The sequence below is a fragment of the Lycorma delicatula genome, chromosome 10, assembly GCF_047948215.1.
Source record: "Lycorma delicatula isolate Av1 chromosome 10, ASM4794821v1, whole genome shotgun sequence".
Taxonomy (NCBI): domain Eukaryota; kingdom Metazoa; phylum Arthropoda; class Insecta; order Hemiptera; family Fulgoridae; genus Lycorma; species Lycorma delicatula.
The window spans coordinates 2,803,284-2,828,579 of NC_134464.1; the positions used below are offsets into that span (position 1 = coordinate 2,803,284).

Genomic DNA, 25,296 nt, shown 5'->3' on the forward strand with positions numbered 1-25,296 from the left:
GGCCTGAAGTAAACAAAACATATGCTGTGCGAGGCAGTATAAATCGGGTATACACAAATTTGTGTGACAGTTATTGCACACCTTATTTAGTTACTACCCCGATAACAATAATACAGAAGTAGTCGCCTATTGCCCAGTATATTCTAAAACATTTAGTTTATTAAATTAAGAAAATGTTATAAATTGTTAAATATAGTAAAGTTATATTTGATTGTAATTTTGTTTTACTGTTACAGCAGTAGTTGTCATATGCAGTTAGTAGCTATACAAAATATGGTTTAATGGAATGATAAATATAAATAGGTTTGTAAATAATTTAAGTACTTTACAGACTTTTTTTTTAACCTCCAGGACCACTGTTAGGTATTGCTTCAGAGGATGTGATGAATGATTTATAGCGTGTGTGAAAATGCCACGCCTGACTGGGATTTGAGGTCCCGGGTCCGAATCCTGGTCAGGCATAACATTTTCACACATGCTACAAATCATTCATCTCATCCTCTGAACCAACACCTAACAGTGATCCCTGAGGTTAAAAAAAGAAAGTGCTTTACACAAACAGTGAAATATTATTTAAATGCATAAAATAAATTAAAAAAAGATTTTATGATTTATTACCATTAAGGGTTTTCCTCAATTTATTATTGTGAATCGCTATAAATAATCACATCCACTCAGCAGCTCATCTTCATCTTCACTAAGATTAGATTCCAAGGAGTCATTTTCATAATTAATAATGAATTTATCCACCTCAATATTAACAAAAGAATCCATCTTTCGCATTTTTTTTCTTGCAGTCCTTGTCTAACCATTTTCTTTTTCATCCAGAAAAAAAATAGTTCCACCAATTATTTGCTGATATTTTAGTGATACCATTTTCAAGTAAAACCTTTACATCCACCAATTTATAAGTTTTGTTATTCCGAGCTACAAATCCTTTTACTTGACTCCACATTAGTTCTAGTGAATTCAGATGTAAGCTCCTTCTAGTTTAATTTCTAAAGTTGGGCATTTTTCTTGAAACTTATTGAAAATATTAAGAACTATTGTTTTTTGCCCGCTTCCTAATATTTTACAGTTTCTGTGTTTACAGCAAGAAGGACTCTCATAGTTATTAAATTGCACAATACTTAAAAATACTTATAAATAAAAACTTAAATTCTAGCGCTGTAATAAAACAAATAAATTTCAGCATACTTATTTAAATCAAATTAATGACAAAAATATCCTCACTCATAGTAACTTCAATCAGGAGCAGTTAACAACGCCACAGTTAAAATAATGAAGTTTCACAAGACTAATTAATCGTTTTTAAAATAGTGTTGCAAATGTTGCAATTATAATTTAACTGTGTCATAAAACTATAAATAGCTAAGAAGAATTGTTGTTTATATAACATCATATGTACCAAATTGTAATTGTAATTCAAATACTTGCACTAATGCACAGAATGTTTGTTTACTCTAGGTCGCAAGTAGTAAATAATATGAATATTGTAAAATTAAGAAACTAAAATTAGTATAAATTTTTCAATAATAGTGCATTGTTTACGTTGCTGTAGACCTAACATATTTATAATTACATAATAATAACTAATAATGTGAGATTAATAATAGATTAACGTTCTTATCGTATGGTAGCTATTCTAAAAGTGACATGTCATTTTTATCTACCCGGTGGATTGCATCAACTGGTTAAAGGTTGTCATATGTACAAGATCTCTTCAGAAAATAACCAAACTTTTTAACTATTTTTTTAATCTTTATTACTATTAATTTTACAGATGATTGGTCCTTGTTCTCTTTAAACTACTTCCCTCCCCTGCTCACACACTTTGCTCCCAGCAGTGTTTCTACTTCGTAAACAGGCCTGGATAGCTTCATTTGAAGTGGCATTTAAGGTCCTTGACAAATTTACTTTAATGCCATCAGTAATCTCAAAATGGCGTCCTTTCATCACTGATTTTAATTTATGAAATAAGAAAATGACAAGGAGTCAGGTCTGGAGAGTAGGGAGGCTGAGGGAGGACAGTCATCTGATTTTTGGCACAAAACTGATGAATTAACAAAGCTGAGTGTGTGAGCGCATTGTCGTGGTGAAGGAACCATCACGTAACTGTTGTAAAATGCCTTAATACGCATAGTTCACTGTTTCACCTTGAGGCAAGAATTCAGAATGCACAATTCTATTAAAATAAAAAAAATCTGAGAGCATCACTTTGACATTGGATTGAGACTGCCATGCTTTCTTGGGACGTGGAGATTCTTTGCCAATCCATTGTGATGATTGAACTTTGTCTCAATGTCATAGCTCTAAACCCATTAATGATCTTTGCATGAATGTTTCATCATCGCTGGCTTGTTCAAGAAGCAGCCGACAAATGTCCACTTGTTTTTTTTTCTGCTGTTCAGACATTAAATGAGGAACAAACTTTGCTATAACTGTGCATGTTCAATTTTTCAGTCAAAATGTCACGGCATGATCCAATCAAGATGCTAATCTCTTCTGTAGGTTCTCTGACAGTCGGTCAAATCAGTGATTTGCATACACCATATTGTTGATTTTCTGAATGTGGGTGTCATCAGGTCAAAGTCAATTGGGTGTCAAGTTGAGGTCGAGGGTCATCTTCAGTTGACTGACAACCACTTTTAAATAGTGAAAACCAATTGTAACATTGCGTACAAACCAAACCATCATCTCCATAAGCTTGTTTCCAAAGTTGAAACGTTTCTGTGAAAGTTGTCCCTAGTTTCACGCAAAAATTTACATTGTAGTATTGCTCCTGAAAATTGCACATTATAAAAATCTTTACTATCACATCAATGCATCACACTCGATTAACAAAATCTAATAATAATAATAATAAGAAATCTTCCTCAAAATTTCTTATTAGTATAATTAGTGAATAAAATTTTTTTATCGTCTCAATAAAATCAGTTTTAGTTTAATTGACAAAATTATAGTGATTGAGAATGCTTTCAGGGGAATAATTAGACTAAAAAAGTGTATCTAGCTTTCTCTAATGTAGATTAAAATATTAATAATAGTAATACATTTTTTTCTTATAAATAGTCGTTATTTTGTACAGTTATAACTATTAAAAAATTCATTGAAATGTTTTCATTTGCAGTGCACTTTTAATTTATGTTGCAGTATATATTAACACCATGTGTTAGAAGGAATTTACGCGATGTTGTACGCACAGTGTCTTTGAGTAATCATCCTATATTGATTCAGGGTGATACATCTGTTGGAAAAACATCACTCATTACATATTTAGCCCAAGCATCTGGTAACAAATGTTTACGTATTAATAATCATGAACATACAGATTTACAAGAATACATCGGTTCATATTGTGTTGATCCTACTAGTGGAAATTTAGTGTTTAAAGAAGGTTTGTTTCATTTAATTTTAATAACTATTAATAATTTAATAACAAAATTCATTTAATTTAGTTAATAAACCTCTATAATTAATCCTATTTTAATCCTACTTCTCTAGCTACTCCTACTTTGATAAAAAAAACCGTTATTGTCAAAATTCCACAATTTCCTTCTTTTATAATAATGCATTTTGGTTCATGCAAGTTCACCAAAAATTAATACTTCTATCTTACTGTAATCATTATATAAGATTCTGCCTGGCAAGTTTCAATAGCTAATCATTGTTTGCCTATTATTTTCCCAGTATGGTATTTTCTTCAAACTCTTTCATCTAATTCTCTCTCACACACACACACTCACTCTCTTTCTCTCTCTTTTTTTTTTGTATAAATTTAATTTTTGGTTTCTTAATCTTGCTTCTGTAACATAGAATTTTTTTAAAGTAATCTTTTTTCTCCCGTTCTAGTATCCTTTTAGTTTGTCTTCCTAGTTTTATATAGCTAGCAAAGCAATTCCTATTTTTTTTTTTGACGGATTGCTGTATTCTCAAAGATTCCTCCTGTCCTGTTTCAGCTGCTTAAGGTAATATAATAAATTTATACATTTGCATAAAAAATGTGTATACGAATGCAGAAAACAGATGAGATTTCTTTCTGGATATCAGAATAAAATATTATATCAGTGTAAAGAAACCACTTATTTTGTTCATTCTTATATTTACTTTTTCTACTATTCTGTTATATGTTGAGTGTTTTCTATAAAAAGCATAGCGCATGAAAATTTAGAACAAAATAGAGAAAAAATTAATGGGATGCATGACTGAAATATTATTTTTTGTTTTTTAACTTTGATGAATAATTATTTGTAATTAACATTTTTTTATTACAGGTGTTTTAGTTGAAGCAATGCGTCAAGGATATTGGATAATATTGGATGAATTGAATTTAGCACCTACTGATGTTTTAGAGGCATTAAATAGAGTTTTGGATGATAACAGAGAATTATATATACCTGAAACGCAACAAACTGTTAAAGCTGATAATAAGTTTAGATTATTTGCTACACAAAATCCTCCTGGATTGTATGGTGGACGTAAGGTCAGTTAAAATATTTTACCATATTTATAATTTTTTATGTTTAAATTCTTTACCGTAATTTATTTATTCTCTCTTGGTTACGCCTGATTACAGGTATCCTTTTCTTATGATAAATTCTTTTTGTAGCTTGTGTAAGATGCCAAACCTGACTGGCATTCAAATGCAGAACCTTATGGATAAAAGCAAATGCTACTTTGTCATGGAGGTTGATACAGTGGTAAATTTTATATATGTACTAGCATCCCCATCGCAGCTTCGTCCGTGTTGTATGGTTACTTTTGTTTTCTATTGCAGTCAATTTCTTTTTTTATATGTTTTTTAGTCAAGTAACCAGCAGCAGGTGCAGCCTGATTTATCACACATATAATAACTCATGGCAGTGGCTATGTTGATTGAGCCAGTGCGCCATACACAGTTGCACTCCTTAAAAAATCAAAATTAAAAAACTGAAAATGGTTTTTAGGTATTTGAAGAGTATTTGCAAGCTCAAATCTACTGATATCTTGTTTAGTATAGTTGGAAACGGGGAAAATGTTTAATTTAAATACGTATGTATATAAATGGGAAAATTTATAAATAATCATGAAAACCCTAAATTTATTGATAACATCATCACCGTTATAAGGAATATATGTCAACAAAATTACTTTGAATTTATCAAGAGTTATACACAGGAAAATATTTTACCTATGGGATTTCCTTTGTCAGCTATTATGTCAGAGATATACTTATAAGATTTGAATAAAATAATTTATGGCATTATTCACATACATAGGTTTTATTATGGACTCGTTATGTTGATAATGTTTTTGTTGTTTATGATCCAGTTATAAATAATGAACACCTCATAATTTTAAATAAACTTAATTCATATTATAACAATTTAAAATCTACTTTTGAAATAGATATAACAGAACAATAAATTTTCTAGATGTTTTCATTGAAATTAACAAAAATAATAAAATTGTAACTTCAGTATACAGGAAACCTATAGCCAATAAAACAACGATTCGTAGAAATCAAATCATCCTTGGTCTCATAGAATTAACATATATATATAAATATGATTAAGAGAGCTATCAATTGTACACAGAATAATAAAGAAAAATTAAACAGAAATAAATATAAAACAAATTGCAATTGAAAATGGATATAGTGCCTTGTTAATTGATAATATATATAAAAAACAAACATCAAAGCTTAATAGTACAAAAACTTGAAAACCATTACGTAACACACAGGAGATTGATAATGTTAACTTAAAATATTCATACACCAACAGTGTTGGTGAAAATATAACAAAGTTTATGACAAGGATAAATTTAAACCTGCACATAAAACTAACAACCAGATAATAACATGTTTAAAAAACAATAAAAATACAGATTTATACAATTTATGTGGGGTTTATATGATAATGTGTAATGAATGTGAGAATATTCATATAGGTAAATCCAATATATCGTTTAAAGCCAGATTTTATGAACATTTTAGTCATTATAAAAATAAAAAATTGGGCTTTTCTAATGCTGCAGATCATCTTATAAACATTCCGTTTCTGATGTCAATACTAGGTTAGAAATATTAGAAATTAAAAAAGGAAAAATATTGTATATATAAATATAAACAAGGATTCAACTTGATCAACTTATTGACAGATTTTGAAGGAGACACACTCATAAAAGCTGCATTAGATAGCAGCACCTTCGTAGATATTATATAAAATATCATTATTTAAATAGTACAATACTGTTGTATTTGGCTAGCCACATGTGCTATGTAAACATAAAATGTTTATTTTAATTTTATTTGACTTCTTGTACTCTTATATATGTAATCACAATTTTAATCTTTTAATTCTTTAATTTTTTGTTTAATATGTAATTTTATAAATATTATACATGACTAATGATGCAGAATTCTGCAAAAGTACTTCCATGAAAAATTATATATGTATATACAAATAAGGTAAGAGTTGTCTTATAAATATGTACTTAGGTGGATTAAGTTGAATTATATATATTTAAATTTATATAGTGCAGAGGTGATATGGGTCTTGAAAGGATTGATTTTAGAAAAATTATATTTATACACATATATGTATTTTTTTTATAATCAAAAACCAACTTGAATAGCCCAAGTGCAGAATTACAAAGTAAATGAAATGACCCTTACCTTTTTTTATTCCAAAAGCACTTTTGTGGGATCCCACATCCTCATTTGTGTATAAGATGTATTTATTTAATTTAATTGACTTCATATGTTTTTGTATATATGATTGTAATTTTAATTTAAAAATTTTTATGTTTGATATGTAATTTTATATAAATATATCTTATGTACAACTGATGGTGTGGGATCCTGCGAAAGTGCTTTTGGAATATAAAAAAAAAAGTAAGGTAATTGTCTTTTCATTTACATTGTAATTCTGTACTTGGGTTGTTCAAGTTGGTTTTTGATTATAAAAAAATACAATATATTAGTACAGAGGAATATGGGTCTTATAAGTATTGACTTTAGAAAAATATGTGCATATATATCATCTATATAAATACCGATGAAATTTACTTAAAATTTTTAATCTTATTTATTAATCATTTCTTTATTAATGTGTAATTTATATTTTGACTGATGAGTAGCACTGAAAGCACTACAGTTAGCTAAGTATAACCTTTTTATTCTCACTAGTCAGAATGGTGGTTTTAATATTATCATTATTTAAACTATTATATACATTGATCTTATTTGTATTAGTAGGTTTTTAATTTTTATTTGAACAGATATTGTCCAGAGCATTCCGTAATAGATTTGTTGAATTACATTTTGATGAAATACCTCCATTGGAATTAGAAACTATATTACAGCAGAGGTGTGATATGCCTGCATCATATTGTAAGAAGTTAGTTGCTGTTATGAATGAACTTCAGGTATTGCTGGTTAATTATACTTTTTCATTGATTTTTTTTAAATTTGATTTATACACATATTTTTGTTATTACAGTAACGACTACTGGAAAATAAAAATCTGATGTAATATATGAGTTGATTCGCAGATGACCATCATCTCTGACTGCTGAAATGACCACCCACCAAATTAACATTTTTAAAGAACAGGCTGAAAAAACAAGACTGCAAATCTCTTTTGAAAATTGAAAACCGAATGTATAACTGATTTAAATCCAGCCCCCAAAAAACTTGAGACAATAAGAAAAAGTTGATAAATTCAAATACTTTGGTAAAGTATTAAAAATAATGTTTGAGAAAAAGAAGCAGTAAGTTTAAGAATCAACAAAATGAGTTTAGCCTACTGGCTTGCCAAACATATATACAACAAAAGATTTTTTTATTTCAATACAAAATTAAGATATTATATAACAATATAGCAGAGGGCATGATATTTGAAGCTTGTAATCGAGCAGCAGATATGCTGTATATCAGCAATTCTACAAACATTTCTCATATTGGTGTTTACAAATCTGTAAACTAAGTCTGTTGATGATTCGGTCTTAATCATTTACAATTTACATTAAAAGTAAATCTTATTTAACAAAGAAATTGTTATCTCAAGTCAATGTTAAATATAATTTAATAATTTATTTTATAATATTATAAAATAAAATTATCCTGAATTATTTCACTTGTAATTATTGTTTGAAAATGTAATAAATATTTCTAAATCTAAATTATGATAATTTATTACCCAGCAATTAAAAATTGTAAATGATGCATATATATGTTGACGTAGTTGATAAATGTAAAGTCAACAAATATCTTCCTTTTAATTGAAACAATTTTATAAGTATGACTTATTGTAATAAATAAATCTTTCTCATTAGCTGGCCAACAATAAATACATACATCGATAGGAAGCATCATATACAAAATAAAAACGACTATTATATTTATAATATATATTAAAGTTGAAAACTTAGGCAATAATAATGTTCATTTTTGGTCATCTGTTGAGTGCATTTCGTCATTGCCACGTTTTGCTTTTCTTGATTTATAGTAATGCGTATATAGTATAGTTAGTTTTCTATTTGATTTTGCAAGCAGATGTTGCAAGCAGAATGAATGAATGAATGTAAATCCACTGCGAGTCATAAAAAATTAAGTCGGTAAGCTCAGGAGTTAATAGTGTCAGGAGTTAATTCATGATAGAAGAAGCAAGTAAATTTGGAAAGTCTGAAAATGATGACAAGCATATTATTTAGATTCAAAAGTGTGAAGAAAGAACAGCAGCTATGCATAAAATATCACGATTGCAAGTTCAAAGAGTAAGAAGACAGAAAAAGGATATATTAAAAAAATTACAAGAAAACCCATCAGAGGTCTCATTGAGGCATGAAGTAAACAACCTGCATGAGTATGGTACAAGTAGATACACAACAAACATACCAGATCTGTTCAAAAAATAATTCTTGGTGTTCTCTCTGTACACCAAGAAAATTTAAAATCAGTGACAAACCGGTAACAAGCCTAGATGATTTTTGACATGTGTGCAGTGAGAAGAACCGTAAATGAATTTCATCTCAAAGAAAAACAGCTGCCCACCATTCCGAAATTGCTGGTTCGTTTGAAAGATTCAATAGGATTCTCAGGAAGCAAAAGAATTCTAAGAAGAGTACTACAACAATTGAGTTTGAAATGGGGAAAAAACTGAAAACAATAGGAAACTTGATATTGAACATCATAACATTATGATTAAATGAATACAGTACATAAACGCGATAAAAAGAGTCAGAACTGAAAACAAGTCTCTTGTATACATTGAACAATGTATATTTTGTCAAGTCATCCCTCAACAAAATTATGGAGGAGTGCTTCATGGGGAGGACTTCTAACTCCAATTTCTAAAGGCAGTAGATTGCATATTATACCTGCTATATTAGACGCATCATTAACCTGGAAAGCAAATGCAACAACTGGCGACTACCACAAGTCTATGAATGCAAATAATTACTTAAAATTGGCTGAAGAAAAATTAATGAAAAATCTTCCTGAAAATTCTGTACTAATTCTAGATAACACATCTTATCACAGAGCATGGCAAGAAAAATTACCCACATCCAATACAAGAAAACAAGAAATGCAGGACTGATTACATTATTATTGAATTCCATTCTCATCTACTTTGCTGAAACCTCACCTAGATAATTAAAAGGAACAAAGAAAAATACAAAGTGTTTTTTTTTTGTTGAATTTGCCAAGAAAAAACATACGTGAAGTATTGACTACCCCTGTGTCACCCAGACTTAAACCCTATTGAAATGGTTTGGTCTGAAATAAAATGATGTGTTGGATGCCACAATGTCACTTTTCACTTTAACAATTTTCAGTGGATTGCTGAAGATAAATTTGTGTTGCGGATAGTGTTGATAAACTGATAATGAATTCTATATGACATATTGTTTAATTATGTAATTTTTATGTAATGATGTGTATTTATTAGTAATATTTTTGTTTACCTAGATGAGGCGACGAGGCAGTGCAGCATTTGCTGGTAAACAAGGTTTTATTACTCTAAGAGATTTATTCAGATGGGGTGAACGTTATCGTCTTGCTACTCAGGTCGAAACTACGAAATATTATGATTGGGATCAACATATTGCTGATGAAGGTACTTTTAATAGCTTTTTCCATTTTATAAATTAGATTTTTTTATTAGCTACAAGCAAAGATAATGCAGTAAATTATTACCATTATCACCGAGTGAGTTGTTATGACAAAGAAATTTATGTAATGAACAAAAAGTAACTTTGTTTAGGCGTAAAAATAAAATGTATTGGGTCGTTGATTTTTGTTCTGTATTGACAGAATTTGATGCAGTTTATATTGTATAATTTGTTACACGTGCTTATTTCCATTTATCAGTTTCACTCCAATAAAAATTGTTAAGTTATATGTTAACCGCCTCGGTCATTGATATAAATTGAAATTTTTCTGCTGTTTTTCCAGTCTGTCAGTAGATAATAAAACTCTAATGTTTTGCTACTGTGTTTGAATATGTTGAAACATAAATAACAAATTTTTTATTGATTTAAATTTTATTTTTCCCTTAGCCAGTTGTATTAAGACTTAATCCATTCACTAATTATGATTTCATTGCACCTTTTTTTTATCTTTACAGTAATTTTAATTATTTTTTTATGCCTTTAAGAAATAGAGATCTCTGAAAGTGCTAAACGGTAATTAAATAAAACTGTAATACATATTTTGCTGCTAAGATTTAATTTCTTGAACTATTATCATTTGCCTTTAACTAGCATGTACATAGTTTGTATTTTTTCATTTACAGCATGGCTTCTGAAAAGCCATTCTTAGGGATACTAAACATCTTTATTTTCAATGTACACTGCTGTATTTTTTTAAACTGCAGAGATTGTGTTCTCACCACCTTTATCATTGAGCTGATCCCTCATATAGGGTGTTAAATATATGACATAAAATATTTATTTTAAAATAATTAACTGAAATTACCCAATTCTATTATGAGCAGAGTGGGATGATAAAGAAACAGAGGAGTTCTAAATAGTATTCTATTATTTATACAAATTCTGAAAAATAATGGCAAATTAATATTTTGAATAGCTGTCTGTTATTGTTATAATAAAATTGATCTATGTGTAGTGAACTATAATTTTTAATTTTTATTTTTATTGTAGTAGATTTTTAATGCTATAAAACATTGAACTCCCACGTTCGGATCTCCGGGTGGGGACTACTAAGGAAGGGGTCACCAGAAAATAAAAAAATAACATTCTAAGAGTCGGAGCGTGGAATGTTAGAAGTTTAAAAGTTGGTACTTTGGAAAATTTAAAGAGGGAAATGGATAGGATAAATGTAGATGTAGTAGGAATTAGTGAGATTCGGTGGGAAGAGGAAAACGACTTTTGGTCAGGTGATTTTAGAATAATTAACTCAGTTTCCAATAATGGGCAGGCAGGAGTAGATTTCGTAATGAACAAGAAGATAGGGAAGTGAGTAGAGTATTTCAAAATGCATAGCAATAGAATCATTATAATAAGGATAAAAATAAAACCTAAACCGACAACGATTGTTAACGTCTATATGCCTACAAGTGTCCATGTTGATGATGAGGTAGAGTGTGTATACAAAGAAAATGACGAAGCAATTAAACACATAAAAGGAGATGAAAATTTAATAACAGTTGGAGATTGAAATGCAAGCATTGGAAAAGGCAAGGAAGGAAATATAGTGGATGAATACGGGCTGGGCAGAAGGAATGAAAGAGGGGACCGACTTATAGAGTTTTGCACGAAGTATAATTTAGTAACTGTCAACACCCAGTTTAAAAATCATAATAGAAGAATGTACACATGGAAAAGGCCAGGCGATACTGCAAGGTATTAAATAGATTATATCATGGATAAGCAAAGATTTAGAAATCAACTCGTTGACTGCAAAACTTATCCTGGAGCAGACATTGATAGCAACCACAATTTAGTGTTAATGAAATATAGATTGGTGTTTAAAAGCCTGAAGAAAAGGTGTCAGATGAATCGGTGGAATTTAGAGAAGCTTGAGGAAGAGGAGGTAAAGAAGATTTTTGAGAAGGATATCGCAAGAGGTCTGAGTAAAAAAGATAAGGTAGAAAATGTAGAAGAAGAATGGGAGAATGTTAAAAAGGAAATTCTTAAATCAGCAGAAGCAAACTTAGGTGGAACAAAGAGAACTGGTAGAAAACCTTGGATTTCAGACTATATATTGCAGCTAATGGATGAACGTAGAAAATATAAGAATGCTAGTGATGAAGAAAGTAAAAGGAACTATCGACAACTAAGAAATACTATAAACAGGAAGTGCAAACTAGCGAAAGAAGAGTGGATTAAAGAAAAGTGTTCAGAAGTGGAAAGAGAAATGAACATTGGTAAAATGGACGGAGCGTACAGCAACGTTAAGGAAAATTTTGGGCTACATAAATTAAAATCCAATAATGTGTTAAACAAAGATTGTACACCAATTTATAATACAAAAGGTCAAGTCGATAGGTGGGTGGAATATATTGAAGAGTTATATGGAGGAAATGAATTAGAAAATGGTGTTATAGAGGAAGAAGAGGATGAAATGGGAGAAACAATACTGAGATCTAAGATTTGAATGGCAGAAAGGTTCCTGGAATAGACGAACGAATACCTGTAGAATTACTGTGCAGTGCAGGTGAGGAAGCGATTGATAGATTATACACTCTGGTATGTAATATTTATGAAAAAGGTGAAATTCCGTCAAACTTAAAAGAAAGTGTTATAGTCATGATACCAAAGAAAGCAGGTGCAGATAAATGTGAAAAATACAGAACAATTAGCTTAACTAGTCATATATCAAAAATCTTAGCTAGAATTCTGTACAGAAGAATTGAGAGGAGAGTGGAAGAAGTGTTAGAAGAAGACCAATTTGGTTTCAGGAAAAGTATAGGGACAAGAGAAGCAATTTTAGGCCTCAGATTAATAGTAGAAGGAAGATTAAAGAAAAACAAACCAGCATACTTGGCATTTATAGACCTAGAAAATGCATTCGATAACGTAGACTGGAATAAAATGTTCAGCATTTTAAAAAAATTGGGGTAGAAGAACAATTGCTAACATTTATAGGAACCAAACAGCAACAGTAATAATTGAAGAACATAAGAAAGAAGTCGTAATAAGAAAGGAAGTCCGACAAGGATGTTCCCTATCCCTGTTACTTTTTAATTTTTACATAGAACTAGCAGTTAATGATGTTAAAGAACAATTTAGATTCTGAATAACAGTGCAAGGTGAAAAGATACATGATGCTTTACTATATCATCATTTGCTGATGATATAGTAATAGTAAAAAGGATTTAGAAGAAACAATGAATGGCATGGATGAAGTCTTAGGCAAGAACTACTGCATGAAAATAAACAAGAACAAAACGAAAGTAATGAAATGTAGTAGAAATAACGAAGATTGTCCACTGAATGGGAAAATAGGAGGAGAAAAGATTATGGAGGTAGAAGATTTTTGTTATTTGGGAAGTAGAATTACTAAAGATGGACAAAGCAGGAGCGACATAAAATGCCGAATAGCACAGGCGAAATGAGCCTTCAGTCAGAAATATAATTTTTTTACATAAAAAATTAATTAAACATCAGGAAAACATTTTTGAAAGTATATGTTTGGAGCGTAGCTTTATATGGAAGTGAAACTTGGACCATTGGAGTATCTGAGAAGAAAAAATTAGAAGCTTTTGAAATGTGGTGCTATAGTTGAATGTTAAAACTCAAATGGGTGGATAAAGTGACAAATGAAGAGATGTTGCGGAAAATAGATGAAGAAAGAAGCATTTGGAAAAATATAACTAAAAGAAGAAACAGACTTATAGGCCACATATTAAGGTATCCTAGAATAGTCGCTTTAATATTGGAGGGACAGGTAGAAGGAAAAAATTGTGTTTGCAGGCAATGTTTGGAATAATGTAAAACAAATTGATAGGGATGTAGGATGTAGGGGGTATGCCGAAATGAAACGACTAGCACTAGATAGGGAATCTTGGAGAGCTGCATCAAACCAGTCAAATGACTGAAGACAAAAAAAAAGCATCTTTGGGTTTATTTTATTTTAGGATTTTTTGAGAAATACATAGTTACATTGGTGTATAATTTGATGAAGTCAAATGCATATTATATTTAAGATTTTTCTTTTTGTTCCATTTTATAGGTTTTCTAGTATTGGCTGGACGTGTCCGTAAACAAGAAGAAAAACAGACGATTATTGAAGTTATAAAAAAACATATAAAAAGAAAAGTTGATCCTCAGAGATTATTTACATGTAAGAATTTTGTTTTGAACTCGTTTTTACTAGTTAATTAGGTTTTGTTTCAGTTATCAACTCTTAAATATAATAATCTTAAAAACTATAAACTTTTGATGTAAGCAATAACAAAAGGTTTTAATGAAAAAAAATCACATTTTAGTTCAGAAAAACTTTTTATTTACAATCCAATTATACATGGACTCTTCACCTTCAAAATAGTTCCCTTGGGAAGCCACGCAATGCTTCAAATGGTTTTCCCCACTCTTCATAGCAGTGTTGGAACTCAGAAGCCAGATTTCCTTCAGATGGTTGGTTACATTTCTCTTTAATGTTTTCTACTGTTCCATAATGGTGCCCTTTGAGGTTTTTTTTTAAATTCAGGAACAGAAAAGATGCAGGGACTCAAGTCAGGTGAATAAGGTGATCCAGGAACTACAGAAATATTTTTCTTTGCCAAAAACTCATTAATTGAGAGTGCAGTGTGACAAGGTGCATTGTCATGATGCAACATCCAGTTGTCTTTGATGGCTGGTCTCATGCGGATAACATTGTTCTGCAGTCTTTCAAGAATTTCTCTGTAAACATACTGATTTACAGTCTGCCCTGTAGACAAAAACCCCTTATGGACAATGCCATTACTATCGAAGAAACAAATTAGCACAGTTTTGATTTGCTCATTTTTGCTTTATTGGGACGTGGTAAGTTTGAAGTCTGCCACTCCTTGCTATGGCGTTTTTTCTGGGTCATTCTCAAATATCCAACATTCATCATCAGTAATAACATTTTTTAGAAAATCAGGATTAGTTTCAATTCGCCCTAGAAGATCTAGATCTAGAAGTGAAGTTTTTTGGAACCAATTTTGCACAAACTTTTTTCATGTCCAATTTGTTTGTAAAAATTTGATGGACTGTGGTATGGTCTCTTATTCGCTCAACATTGTCATCACTTTTTAACATTAACAGTCTTCCAGAGCATAGATCGTCTGCAGTTGATTCCCAGCCATCTGAAAATGTTTTAAACCACCTAATTTCTTGGGCTGGTGACAGAGTATCACCTCCATACGTCCTTTTCAATTTTGAGAAAGCTTCAGTAGCATTCTCACCAAGTTTTGTGTTAAACTTGATTGCACAACATTGCTCACAATTGGTATCATCCATTTTAGTGACGCACAACAAAAATCCATTTCACATTAAAGTTTGTTTACGTTTCACGTGGCAACAATAGACTAAAAAATTAATACCTAATATAAATCAGCTGTTCATAAAACCATATGTTTACTAGTAACTTTACAGTGTTGCCACTTTGGCTGCCAAAAAAAACTAGTCTTATTACTTCATTTACAGACCGCGTATGTATATTCTGTTATTAAGCAATTTTAACTGTTAACCAAAGTTTGGTTGAAAAGAGTAATTACGTAAATGTAATTTTGCTAAATGTTTATATAGTTTTAGAAATATTTAGGAATTATATATTAATTATTAATTTAAGCAGTGAGTCTGATAAATTCACAGAAGTTCTAGTTTTAAACATTTGTTAAGTGTTTTTATTATTTTTTACTGAATCTGTTATTACTAATTAATTAGGTTATTAATTAAATTAACCTAATAATTTACATAATTGTATTAAAAAGCTAAGCAGTACTTCATAAATTAGTTATTTTTCCTTTCTGTTTTAATCAAAAGTTTGGATGCAAGAAATCATTACGAAAAACACCAAATTAAATTGTAAAATTTCATTATAAATAATTTGTGATTTACAATATAATAAATAGGTGATTTAAGAAATTTAATTTTTATTATTTAGTTTTTTAATTTTTTTTTTTGTAGTGAATGATGATTGTTCACCAGTTACAAGACATATACTAGAAGCATTAGTTGCTGTTCCACTACCTTCTGCATTTAAACATGTTGTCTGGACTTACAGTTTAAGAGAAATTGCTGTTCTTGTTGGTGTGTATGTTTGATATGTATAATATATGGATCTATGTTAAAATCAATTTTGAATTGAGTGAGATAATAGATAACTTCATTAAGCTTCGATAGCTCTATAATTGGCATTATCCTTGTATCCTTGACTTATAATGTAAATCTGTTATGATCACAAAAAAGCTAATTATAGTAATCCTCAGAATTGAATATTAGTAATATAGCTTGTAATTACTTGATTTTCTTGAGAGACTACTGCATGCACCAACTGTCACCTTACACCATTCGGCTATACCAGCTTTGTTTTCTTGAGAGACTGCTTGAGCTTGTCTGCTCTTTGCAATTTTTATCAGCACTATTGGTTGGTTTAATTGAAGGAGGTATTGTTAAGGTATATACACACCCTTCTGTGCATTAAACCTCTAGAATTAAAATTCAATATTAATTGAATTTTAAAAATATAACAGAACAAATTAAAGTGGAAGTGTTATAAAATTTAATAAATTATGTCATAATCATTTGTTATTTATAAATTTAAAAAAAAAATTAAAGAAAGGAGTGAATTGGCTTAGTAATTAAAAAACAGTACTTTTTCCCCTGGAGGAGGGGAAACCTTTTATAGGCACTATGTGATCTCATACCCCATAACAGTATGGGGCTCTCCCTTGCAGACCTTCCTACTAAAATCCCTCCCTCTCTACAACATGGGATGTTGGGCTCATCTTACAGTATTATCACAGCACCCATGTGTCTTGTCTCGCATCTGTGCATTCATTGCTGGTCCCACACTTTGAACTCTTCAGGATCCTATGGGTTTTTTTTAACTTTGACCGCTTGGGGCTGGGAACCTGGCCCCAACTGGGTAGTGGTCTGCCTCAAGAGTGACTCAGAGGTAGTTATTCACCCCCTGGACATCTTCCACTTACTTGGTTTGGATGATCTTAACTACGATTGTTCGGTTTGAAGCATAGGCCTAATGATGTTCTCTGAGGGTAAGCACGCCAAATTTTCTCCTGCATGCTTCTTCCTATGCTGCAGGAACTGATCGTACACAAACACCATGTTTTCTGCATTGTTCCCCTCCCCGCAGTAATCACAATCCATGGAGGATCTCAGCATCTGTGTACACAAATATGCCATGAAAAATCTGTGACTGGTAAGGAACTGGGTCAACTTGAACCCTAGTTTCCTGTGTTTTTGGCACAGCCATCGCCTGAGGTCCGGGATCAGTCTAGGTTTATCTGTCTTTTGTCAACAAATCTCATCTCTCCTGCCACCTGTGAACAAGCGATGCCTTCACATCTACCTTGTACATCTCCTTCCTCTTCTGAATGAGGTGATCCAGAGATGCAAGTCTGGCCACTATACTTGCAGCATTGCCTGAAATGGTTCTGTGCCTGCAACATACCTGTAGGGAGACAGCTCTGTGGACCTGACTAAGAATTGCATGAGCTCTCCCCATCTGCATCATGATGGACCATACTGGGGCTCCATACAGTACTTTTGAGAGGTCTGTCTGAGACATGATCCTCCGCTTTGATGTCGGTTATTAACTGACTGATCACGGTAGCCATTTTTTTTGGCTTTGACCAGCACTTCTACGTGTCTCTGGAACATGGGGTTCTTGTCCATCCACACCCCAAGGTATTCATTGCAGGGGTAGGGTGGACTACTGTGACACCAATCTTAAATGAAATTGGGATTAGCTTATGCCTACCCGAGACTATATGACCACTTGGTCTTCTCCAGTGAAAGCTGAAGCCCGATCTTCTGCAGGCGCAAAACAGTAATGTTTATTGCCTCATTCGCAGTGTCCATTACCACCTGTTCTGACTTCACCATCAGTGTGCCAAGTTGTCGGCGAACCCAGTTAGGGTTGCCCCATTGGGAAGCACTATGGAGAGTGCTTCCCACTGATCATGATATTCCACAGTGTTGGCCTCAAAACTGAACGCTGTAGAATACCACAACTCATCCTGATCCAAATCTCTCCTCTGTCACCAATCTTTCGGAGAGGTAATTCTAGATTATTATTCTTAGATATGAACTGACACCATGACTTTTCAGTCCCTGGAATAATGTGCCTCACGATACGCTGTTGAATCATAGAACTACAAAAATAAAAAAAACAATACTAAAATAAAATTATAAATAACGTAAAACGTTTAAAAAAATATAAAAATAAAGGAATAAACATAAAACCAAAAAACAAAATAAAAAAATAATCATCATGTATTTTTTTACATGAAACAGGATCACTGCTGATCAAACACATTTGCTTGAGCCCAGTCTGGCCCCCTGGGTGTTGGTCATGACGCTAGATATAGCATCTACAGCTGATCTGATCTTACTGAAGCCAAATTGGAGGTTGCTAAGACCGCAGTTTGCTCCAGCTCTTGGTTAAGCCTGTTAAAATAGCACCCTCTCAAAAAGCTTACTAAGGTAACTGATGAAACAGAATGGCCTAAAGGATGCTGGTTTCCTGCCTTGTCCCCCTCCTTCCTGAGAAGCATAAGCCGGGCAGAGTTCCAGGAATCTTGGAACCATACCTGGGTGATGGCAAAGTTGAATTCATCAACCATGCACCCACAGGTTTTACAAAAAGCTCTACTGCCTCCCAGGGCATGTCATCCAAACCAGAGCTCTTATCATGCTTGATTTTATAACTGGTTTCTTCTGTAGTAACAAGTGGGATGTCAACAACATCTATTTCCTTGCAGTTCATCTCATCATATCTAGGAAAGAGAGACTCCATGCAACTCAATAGAGTAGCTCTATTGAGTACGGGAAGATGCTTACCATATTTTTTGGTAACAATTTTGTAACCATATTTCCAGATATCCTTGTCAAGATCATCACATTGTACCCTCCACTTCTGCTATTTTGTCTTGGAGATATACTTCAGATTCTGCCTAGTCCTTTTGAGCTCATCCCACTGATAGGTGGATAGTTTGATATCATCCCTCCTAATGGCCCTTTGTAGGTTTATCTGGCATTCATGCAAGATTGTCGTAGTCTATCCACCTCAGCAGTCCACCAATAGGCCTGTTTCCCATGGTGATCTACCTGACCTATTGATTAAGTCTCCTTGAAGTGAGGTTTAAGTCTCCCTTGGGTTTGTGGTTCATGTTGCCGAGACACACCAGGAATTTGGTCTGGAAGGAGGCCGAAACTTCCTGACTGACTACAGGAAGAGGGGTCTTTTGCTACCCCTCTAGAAAGGACTGATGGCACTCAGAATCGTGTTGTGATATGAGATCTCGTTCCACTCCTGATTAACACATGATTCCCTGAGTCTCAAGAATGTTAATCAGTGAAGAAGGCAGACTCATCTCTGTTGAAGGTAGGAGCGCTTGATTAAAGAAGATGAGTCCTGTGAGTGGGATATTAGCATTTAAATTGCCTCCTACTAACATGAGTTTTGCCAACTGTCTACCTACCTCCATCATTAAACCATCCTGGTAATGCTCGAAAGCATTGAATGAATAGTTCAGCGAGATATAGCAACTAAACAACAGGGCTGTCGCGAGTCTCTAGCCAGGCATAGCCTGGGCTGCTGTCAGCATTGCAGAGCCACTAACTCTTAGTGGCTCGCTGCACAGCATTAAGTTGGTTTTTTTCCTGTCTTGCGACTTCTGAGACCAAGTCATAGACCCTCCGGTTCCTGTTTGTATTGATTTGGAGGATTTTCATTTGCTATTTTTATGGGACTTTTTACTACCAGTTCTATTGCTAGTAGCTTCACAGGCTGGGCATCTTTGTGCTTCTTTGCACTTAGACCTTTTGTAGCTGGCCTTACCACAGTTGAAACAAAGTGCCAAGCGGTCAGGCCCTTGCACTTAGAGGCAAGATGATGGCCCATATCCCAGCATCTAAAACACTTGTTTTCTTCCTCCCATCTGGTGACATGGCAGCTGACTCACCTGATTTGGATCTTGCCCAAAGCATGGAACTTACGAGTAGCATCCCCAGGCAGCACCACAATCACCTTCTGCATATTGCCAAAACCCGGCCTGAGGGATGTAACAACACTGAGGTTTTGTCTGTAAAGGCATGTGAGATGCCTGCTTACACATATCAGGACGTAGTCTCAGCATCTAAGTCCTTCATACGGATGAAAGTCTTCTTATTGACCTCTGAAGATCGCAACCTTTTTCTTTATTGTCTCATGTACCATCTTGCCAAAGTACATATCTGCGAATCGACCAGATCTGTTTGTCATTCCTTATAGACAGGATATCTTTCACCTTCTTATCGGGGACCCACCCTGCTTAACTGACCTCAGGAGGTCAGCAAAGGACTTCTCACAAGACTTGATAATAACAGTCTTAGAGGCTTCTTGCTCGGTTGGTACTCTGGATTTGTTGAGCCTGTCTTTATCCAGCCCCTCAACAAAAACCATAAACTTCCTGTTCGAATGTCGTGCCGGGTATTCTATGAGGCAACAAACACAAAGTCCAATCTTGTCGGAGGGGCTCCGACACTAAGCCTAGCCGTGTCCGTGATTTTGGAGAGCTGTATCTGCACCTCCCTGACAGTCAGTTCCTCATCCCCCTTGGAGTGTATAAAGACTACAGATATCTGACACAGTGTAACCTCCATTGCATTTCCTGGGAGGAACGGGTCTGTTTCTAAGGACCCTCCCTTTAAGGGGTTAGTTTCAACTGACCCCCCCCAGGTAGTGGCCAAAGCCAGGGGATCCTGGTGAAAGCCTTCTGCATGTAGATTTCCTTCATACCGGTTTTTAGGTCAATGACAGCTACAGTGTTTGCCTCATCGTAGCTGAAAACGGTTTGCTTCACGAGCTTCGCTGGCAATGTGCTGGTCAGCTCTTACAGACAAGGCCTGTCCTTAATCTCCCGCTTGATTTTGGTGTTAGTTTGCACCAAGTCGTGAAGGTCCTTGATCTCAGATATAAAGGTAGAGATAGCAGTATTGAGTCCTAATGCAGGTAACATCCTGGTTTGGTCTCATGTGGAACATTAGAGGCAATTTTATTATACGTTAATTTAATTAATTAGTTTATTTAGTTTGTTATTTTTATTAGGTTATTTTATTTTATAAAATTAATTTAAGTAGTTTAGTGATCGTATTAATTTTTATTAAAGTTAATTATACTTCTTTAAATTAGACTTTACAAATAGCACTGCTTTAAAACAGCTACTGATGATCTAATTAATCCTCAATCTGGTGCCATTGTGAAAAAATCACATTTTTAGAACAGAAATTAAAAAACTTTCATATGCTTTTTTTTTAACTCAAGTTTAATATCTTTTTTCTTGTTTAGAATTACTTTAATTTTACTTCATTTAATATAAGCATAAGCATTTAGAATATGTTACTGGTATGAAAATAAGCTGTTTGCAAGAAACGTATGTCTTGATAAAGATATGAAAAGGAATACAGAGAAGTATCATGTTGAGACTGGCTTTAAACATGAGCAAAGGCTTTGGTATGAGGAATAAATATTTTTTTATTTCATGTTTTCCTGCCGACTTTCATGAATTTTTACTCAAATATAATTCAGATTTTATACTGACATTGGACAATACATCATAACACAATCCAGATCAGATACTATTACAATTGAATGAAAAATATCTTCATATTTTTTGTTTTATGAATATAATTTTACGTTTAAAAAATTTTTCACTTAGGTTATGAGCAATAATGTTTAATAGGACCCGTAGAGAATTACTTTTGTTATAAAATAAAGACTCATTGAAATCATTTTGTGTAGAGGAATAAGATTTGAACATATTGTACTTAAAATTCATGACATATGGATGAAATTGAGAACACCCCCTTTTTTAATTGAAGTCTGTTAATAAAATAATGTAAACCGGTTTTGATGTATGTTTATAAAGTAGTAGTTTTATTTATTTCTTTAATCTGTCAAATTTTCTATTAAATGATTTTAATTGCTTTATTATTAGGTAAGGCGTATGAATTTCATGAACCGGTTTTGTTAGTTGGAGAAACTGGATGTGGTAAAACAACTGTTGCACAATTATTAGCAAATATTAATGGACAAAAATTATTATCATTAAATTGCCATCAGAATTCTGAAAGCGCAGATTTTCTTGGAGGACTTAGACCTGTTCGTGATCATTCTGCTAATGTAAGTTGTCAGTTATATATCATTATTATTACTTTTTTAATCAAATGAAATATTTTTGTAGGTGCTTATTAAATCATACATATTTTTTTTTCCTTTAGGATTCAAGGTTATTTGAATGGATTGATGGACCACTTGTTGAAGCTATGAAACACGGCCATGTTTTTCTTGCTGATGAATTATCTTTAGCTGATGATAGTGTTCTGGAAAGACTTAACTCATTGCTAGGTTTGTTTGATGTAATTCTATTATTTTAATTAAGTAGCTGTGTAAAAAAAAATGTTGATATATTGCTTATTAACAACAGTGTTGAGTTAAACTATTGTAGGTTCAATGATACCCACCGGGTTGGTCTAGTGGTGAACGCGTCTTCCCAAATCAGCTAATTTGGAAGCCGAGAGTTCCAGCATTCAAGTCCTAGTAAAGCCAGTTATTTTTACACGGATTTGAATACTAGATCATGGATACCGGTGTTCTTTGGTGGTTGGGTTTCAATTAACCACACATCTAAGGAAGAGTCGAACTGAGAATGTACAAGACTACACTTCATTTACACTCATACATATCATCCTCATTCATCCTCTGAAGTATTATCTAAACAGTAGTTACCGGAGGCTAAACAGGAAAAAGAGAGAGAGGTTCAACGATGCCCAATACTGTATAAAGTTGACTACAGTATTATTAGTATTTATATGTTTTTCCAAATGTGTCACCATATACAACATTGATTGAAAGGTTTTGTCTCCATTGTAATATTTTAAGTTAGATTTGTAATATTTGGATGAAATCAGTTGACGCTTTTATTTTCCCTCCATTATAGGTGATGTTGAATATGCACATGCTTTCGGTTACTGATTAGTATATTTTGAAATGGCAAAGTATTCAGACATTGGATTTAAACAATGTCGTGTTATTTGTGGAGAAAGTCCCGATTAAAATTCACAGACAAATGCAAATCATTTACGATGATCAGTGTGTTGAAGTAATTACTGCAAGATGCTGGGTAAGACTGATGATATGATGGTCTGTTGATATGGAACTCTGAAAGAGTTAGGATTCCTGGAGAAATATTGAAATATTTTGAAGATAATGCTAATTATAGAAGATCATTATTGATGATGAAATTTGGGTCCATCATACGATACCCAAGAACAACAAAAAAAGGTAATCGATAGAATACTGTCATAAGGGATTACCTCAACCGAAAAAATTCTGACCACTTTAGATGCGGAATTTAAAAAAAAAAAACCAGTATACTCTGAAGATTAGCATTGAAACTCTTACTGTTCTAAAGAAAAAAATCAGATTCATTAGCATAATAAATAGACAGTGAAAAACCTCACATAAGTCCAACAGGAGATGCAATTCAGCACCTGGATTTTTCAGTACTGCGCTGTATCCACTATGTATCCCAAACCTGGTTTCTAATGATTTTTCATCCATTTCCAAAACTATACAAACTTGATGGGTCAGCGCTTCAGTTGTGTAATCTGCAATGAAGAAATATTAATAGTATAGCAGCTATACTAACATATTTGTTTTGGAGCAGTGAGGAAACTGCGAAAATGTAGAGGATTAGGGATCATAGGCAGTAAAACAAGAGAACTAGACTAGGAACGCTTAGTTGTGGGTAGTGAAAATTATTGAAACCGCAGTGGAAATTGAAAAAATATAGTTGCTACCGTAAATAAGGTAACAAACCATTATATATAATTTTAATAAATTTTATTATAATATTTTTTTCTAGCTTTCAATACATATACCTATTGTATTATTATGTCGTCAAAGAAGAGTTGAAGATGGGAACACGCAATTTCAAAAAGAATGGGGAGACTTATATATTTTTGTTCTAGTAAAAAATAAAAGCTGTAGCCTAATTTGTCTTGATTCTATTTCAACATGAAAAGACATTTTGATCTGAAGCATGACAGAACTAAAGCATTTACTGCTGGTGAACAAAGAGCTAAACTATAATTATTTAAAACTAGTTTGCTCAAGTAAATGTATTTCAGAAACGAGCAGTGCAGTTGTTCATGCCAACATACAAATTTCTCATATTATTGGCAGAAAATTGAAACCCTTTTTAAGCAGCGAGTATATCAAAGAATGTTTGATGGCTTCATTAGTACAAATTACTCCAGATACAATTGTAGCTTTTATGTAAAGCAGTCTGCGAGAGGTACCAGGATCAAATCAAATTGTGGTATGCAGAATTAATGACATATCAACTGAAGTTTCTGGAACGCTTAATGAAATTGCAGAAAATTTTCTTCAGTATATCTGGATGAAACAATAGACATTAAGGATACCATTCAACTTTCTATTTTTATTAGGGGAGTCAACAAACAAATGAATGTGACAGAAAAATCTCTTGATTTTGTAAGTTTAAGACACACTACAAGTGGAAATGATATTAAAGATGCAGTCATAAAGTGTGTACAATATTATCAATTTAATTTAAAAATTCTAATTGGCAATGAGCTGATGGAGCACCTTCATTGGTCGGTAAAAACATCACAGCTGTTACTTTGATTCATAAGCGTATTGACATTTTTGGACAAAGTTTAACTTTTTGTTTCTCGTTTTTTAGATCCTGAAAATTTATATCATTGGATCTGTTCCATGTGATATCTATTGTTATTAACAATAATTAATATAATAAAAAATAGTTCTCTGAAACATCATCAATCTTAAGAGTATTTTCAGGAATACAATCTTGACTACAGCGATTAGATTTTTTATGCAGAAATTTTATGGTTGTTGTTCGGCAGAAAGTGCTTACAAAGGTTTTGAACTTAGAGAAAAAATTTCAATTTATGAATGAAAATGGACAAGATATTCCGGAACTCCATGATGAACAATGGGTTCTAGATTTATATTTTCTATACAAATATTACAACAAAATTAAATAAACTTATTTAGCTGCTTCAAGGCAGAAATAAATTTAAGTACAAATTGCTGTCATATAAAAAAAG

The 25,296-nt window shown here is 32.5% G+C and overlaps 1 protein-coding gene across 1 annotated transcript in view; it reads left to right on the forward strand.

The window, feature by feature from the left end:
* LOC142331549 (midasin) overlaps window positions 1–25,296 on the forward strand; it is a 640,891-nt gene that overhangs the window by 44,720 nt on the left and 570,875 nt on the right. Inside the window, exons 20-27 of the mRNA XM_075377535.1 lie at window positions 3,154–3,397; window positions 4,275–4,483; window positions 7,264–7,410; window positions 9,956–10,103; window positions 14,183–14,293; window positions 16,105–16,227; window positions 22,140–22,324; window positions 22,423–22,549. Of these exons, the coding sequence (XP_075233650.1) occupies window positions 3,154–3,397; window positions 4,275–4,483; window positions 7,264–7,410; window positions 9,956–10,103; window positions 14,183–14,293; window positions 16,105–16,227; window positions 22,140–22,324; window positions 22,423–22,549 (1,294 nt within the window). The remainder of the gene's footprint in view (window positions 1–3,153; window positions 3,398–4,274; window positions 4,484–7,263; window positions 7,411–9,955; window positions 10,104–14,182; window positions 14,294–16,104; window positions 16,228–22,139; window positions 22,325–22,422; window positions 22,550–25,296) is intronic.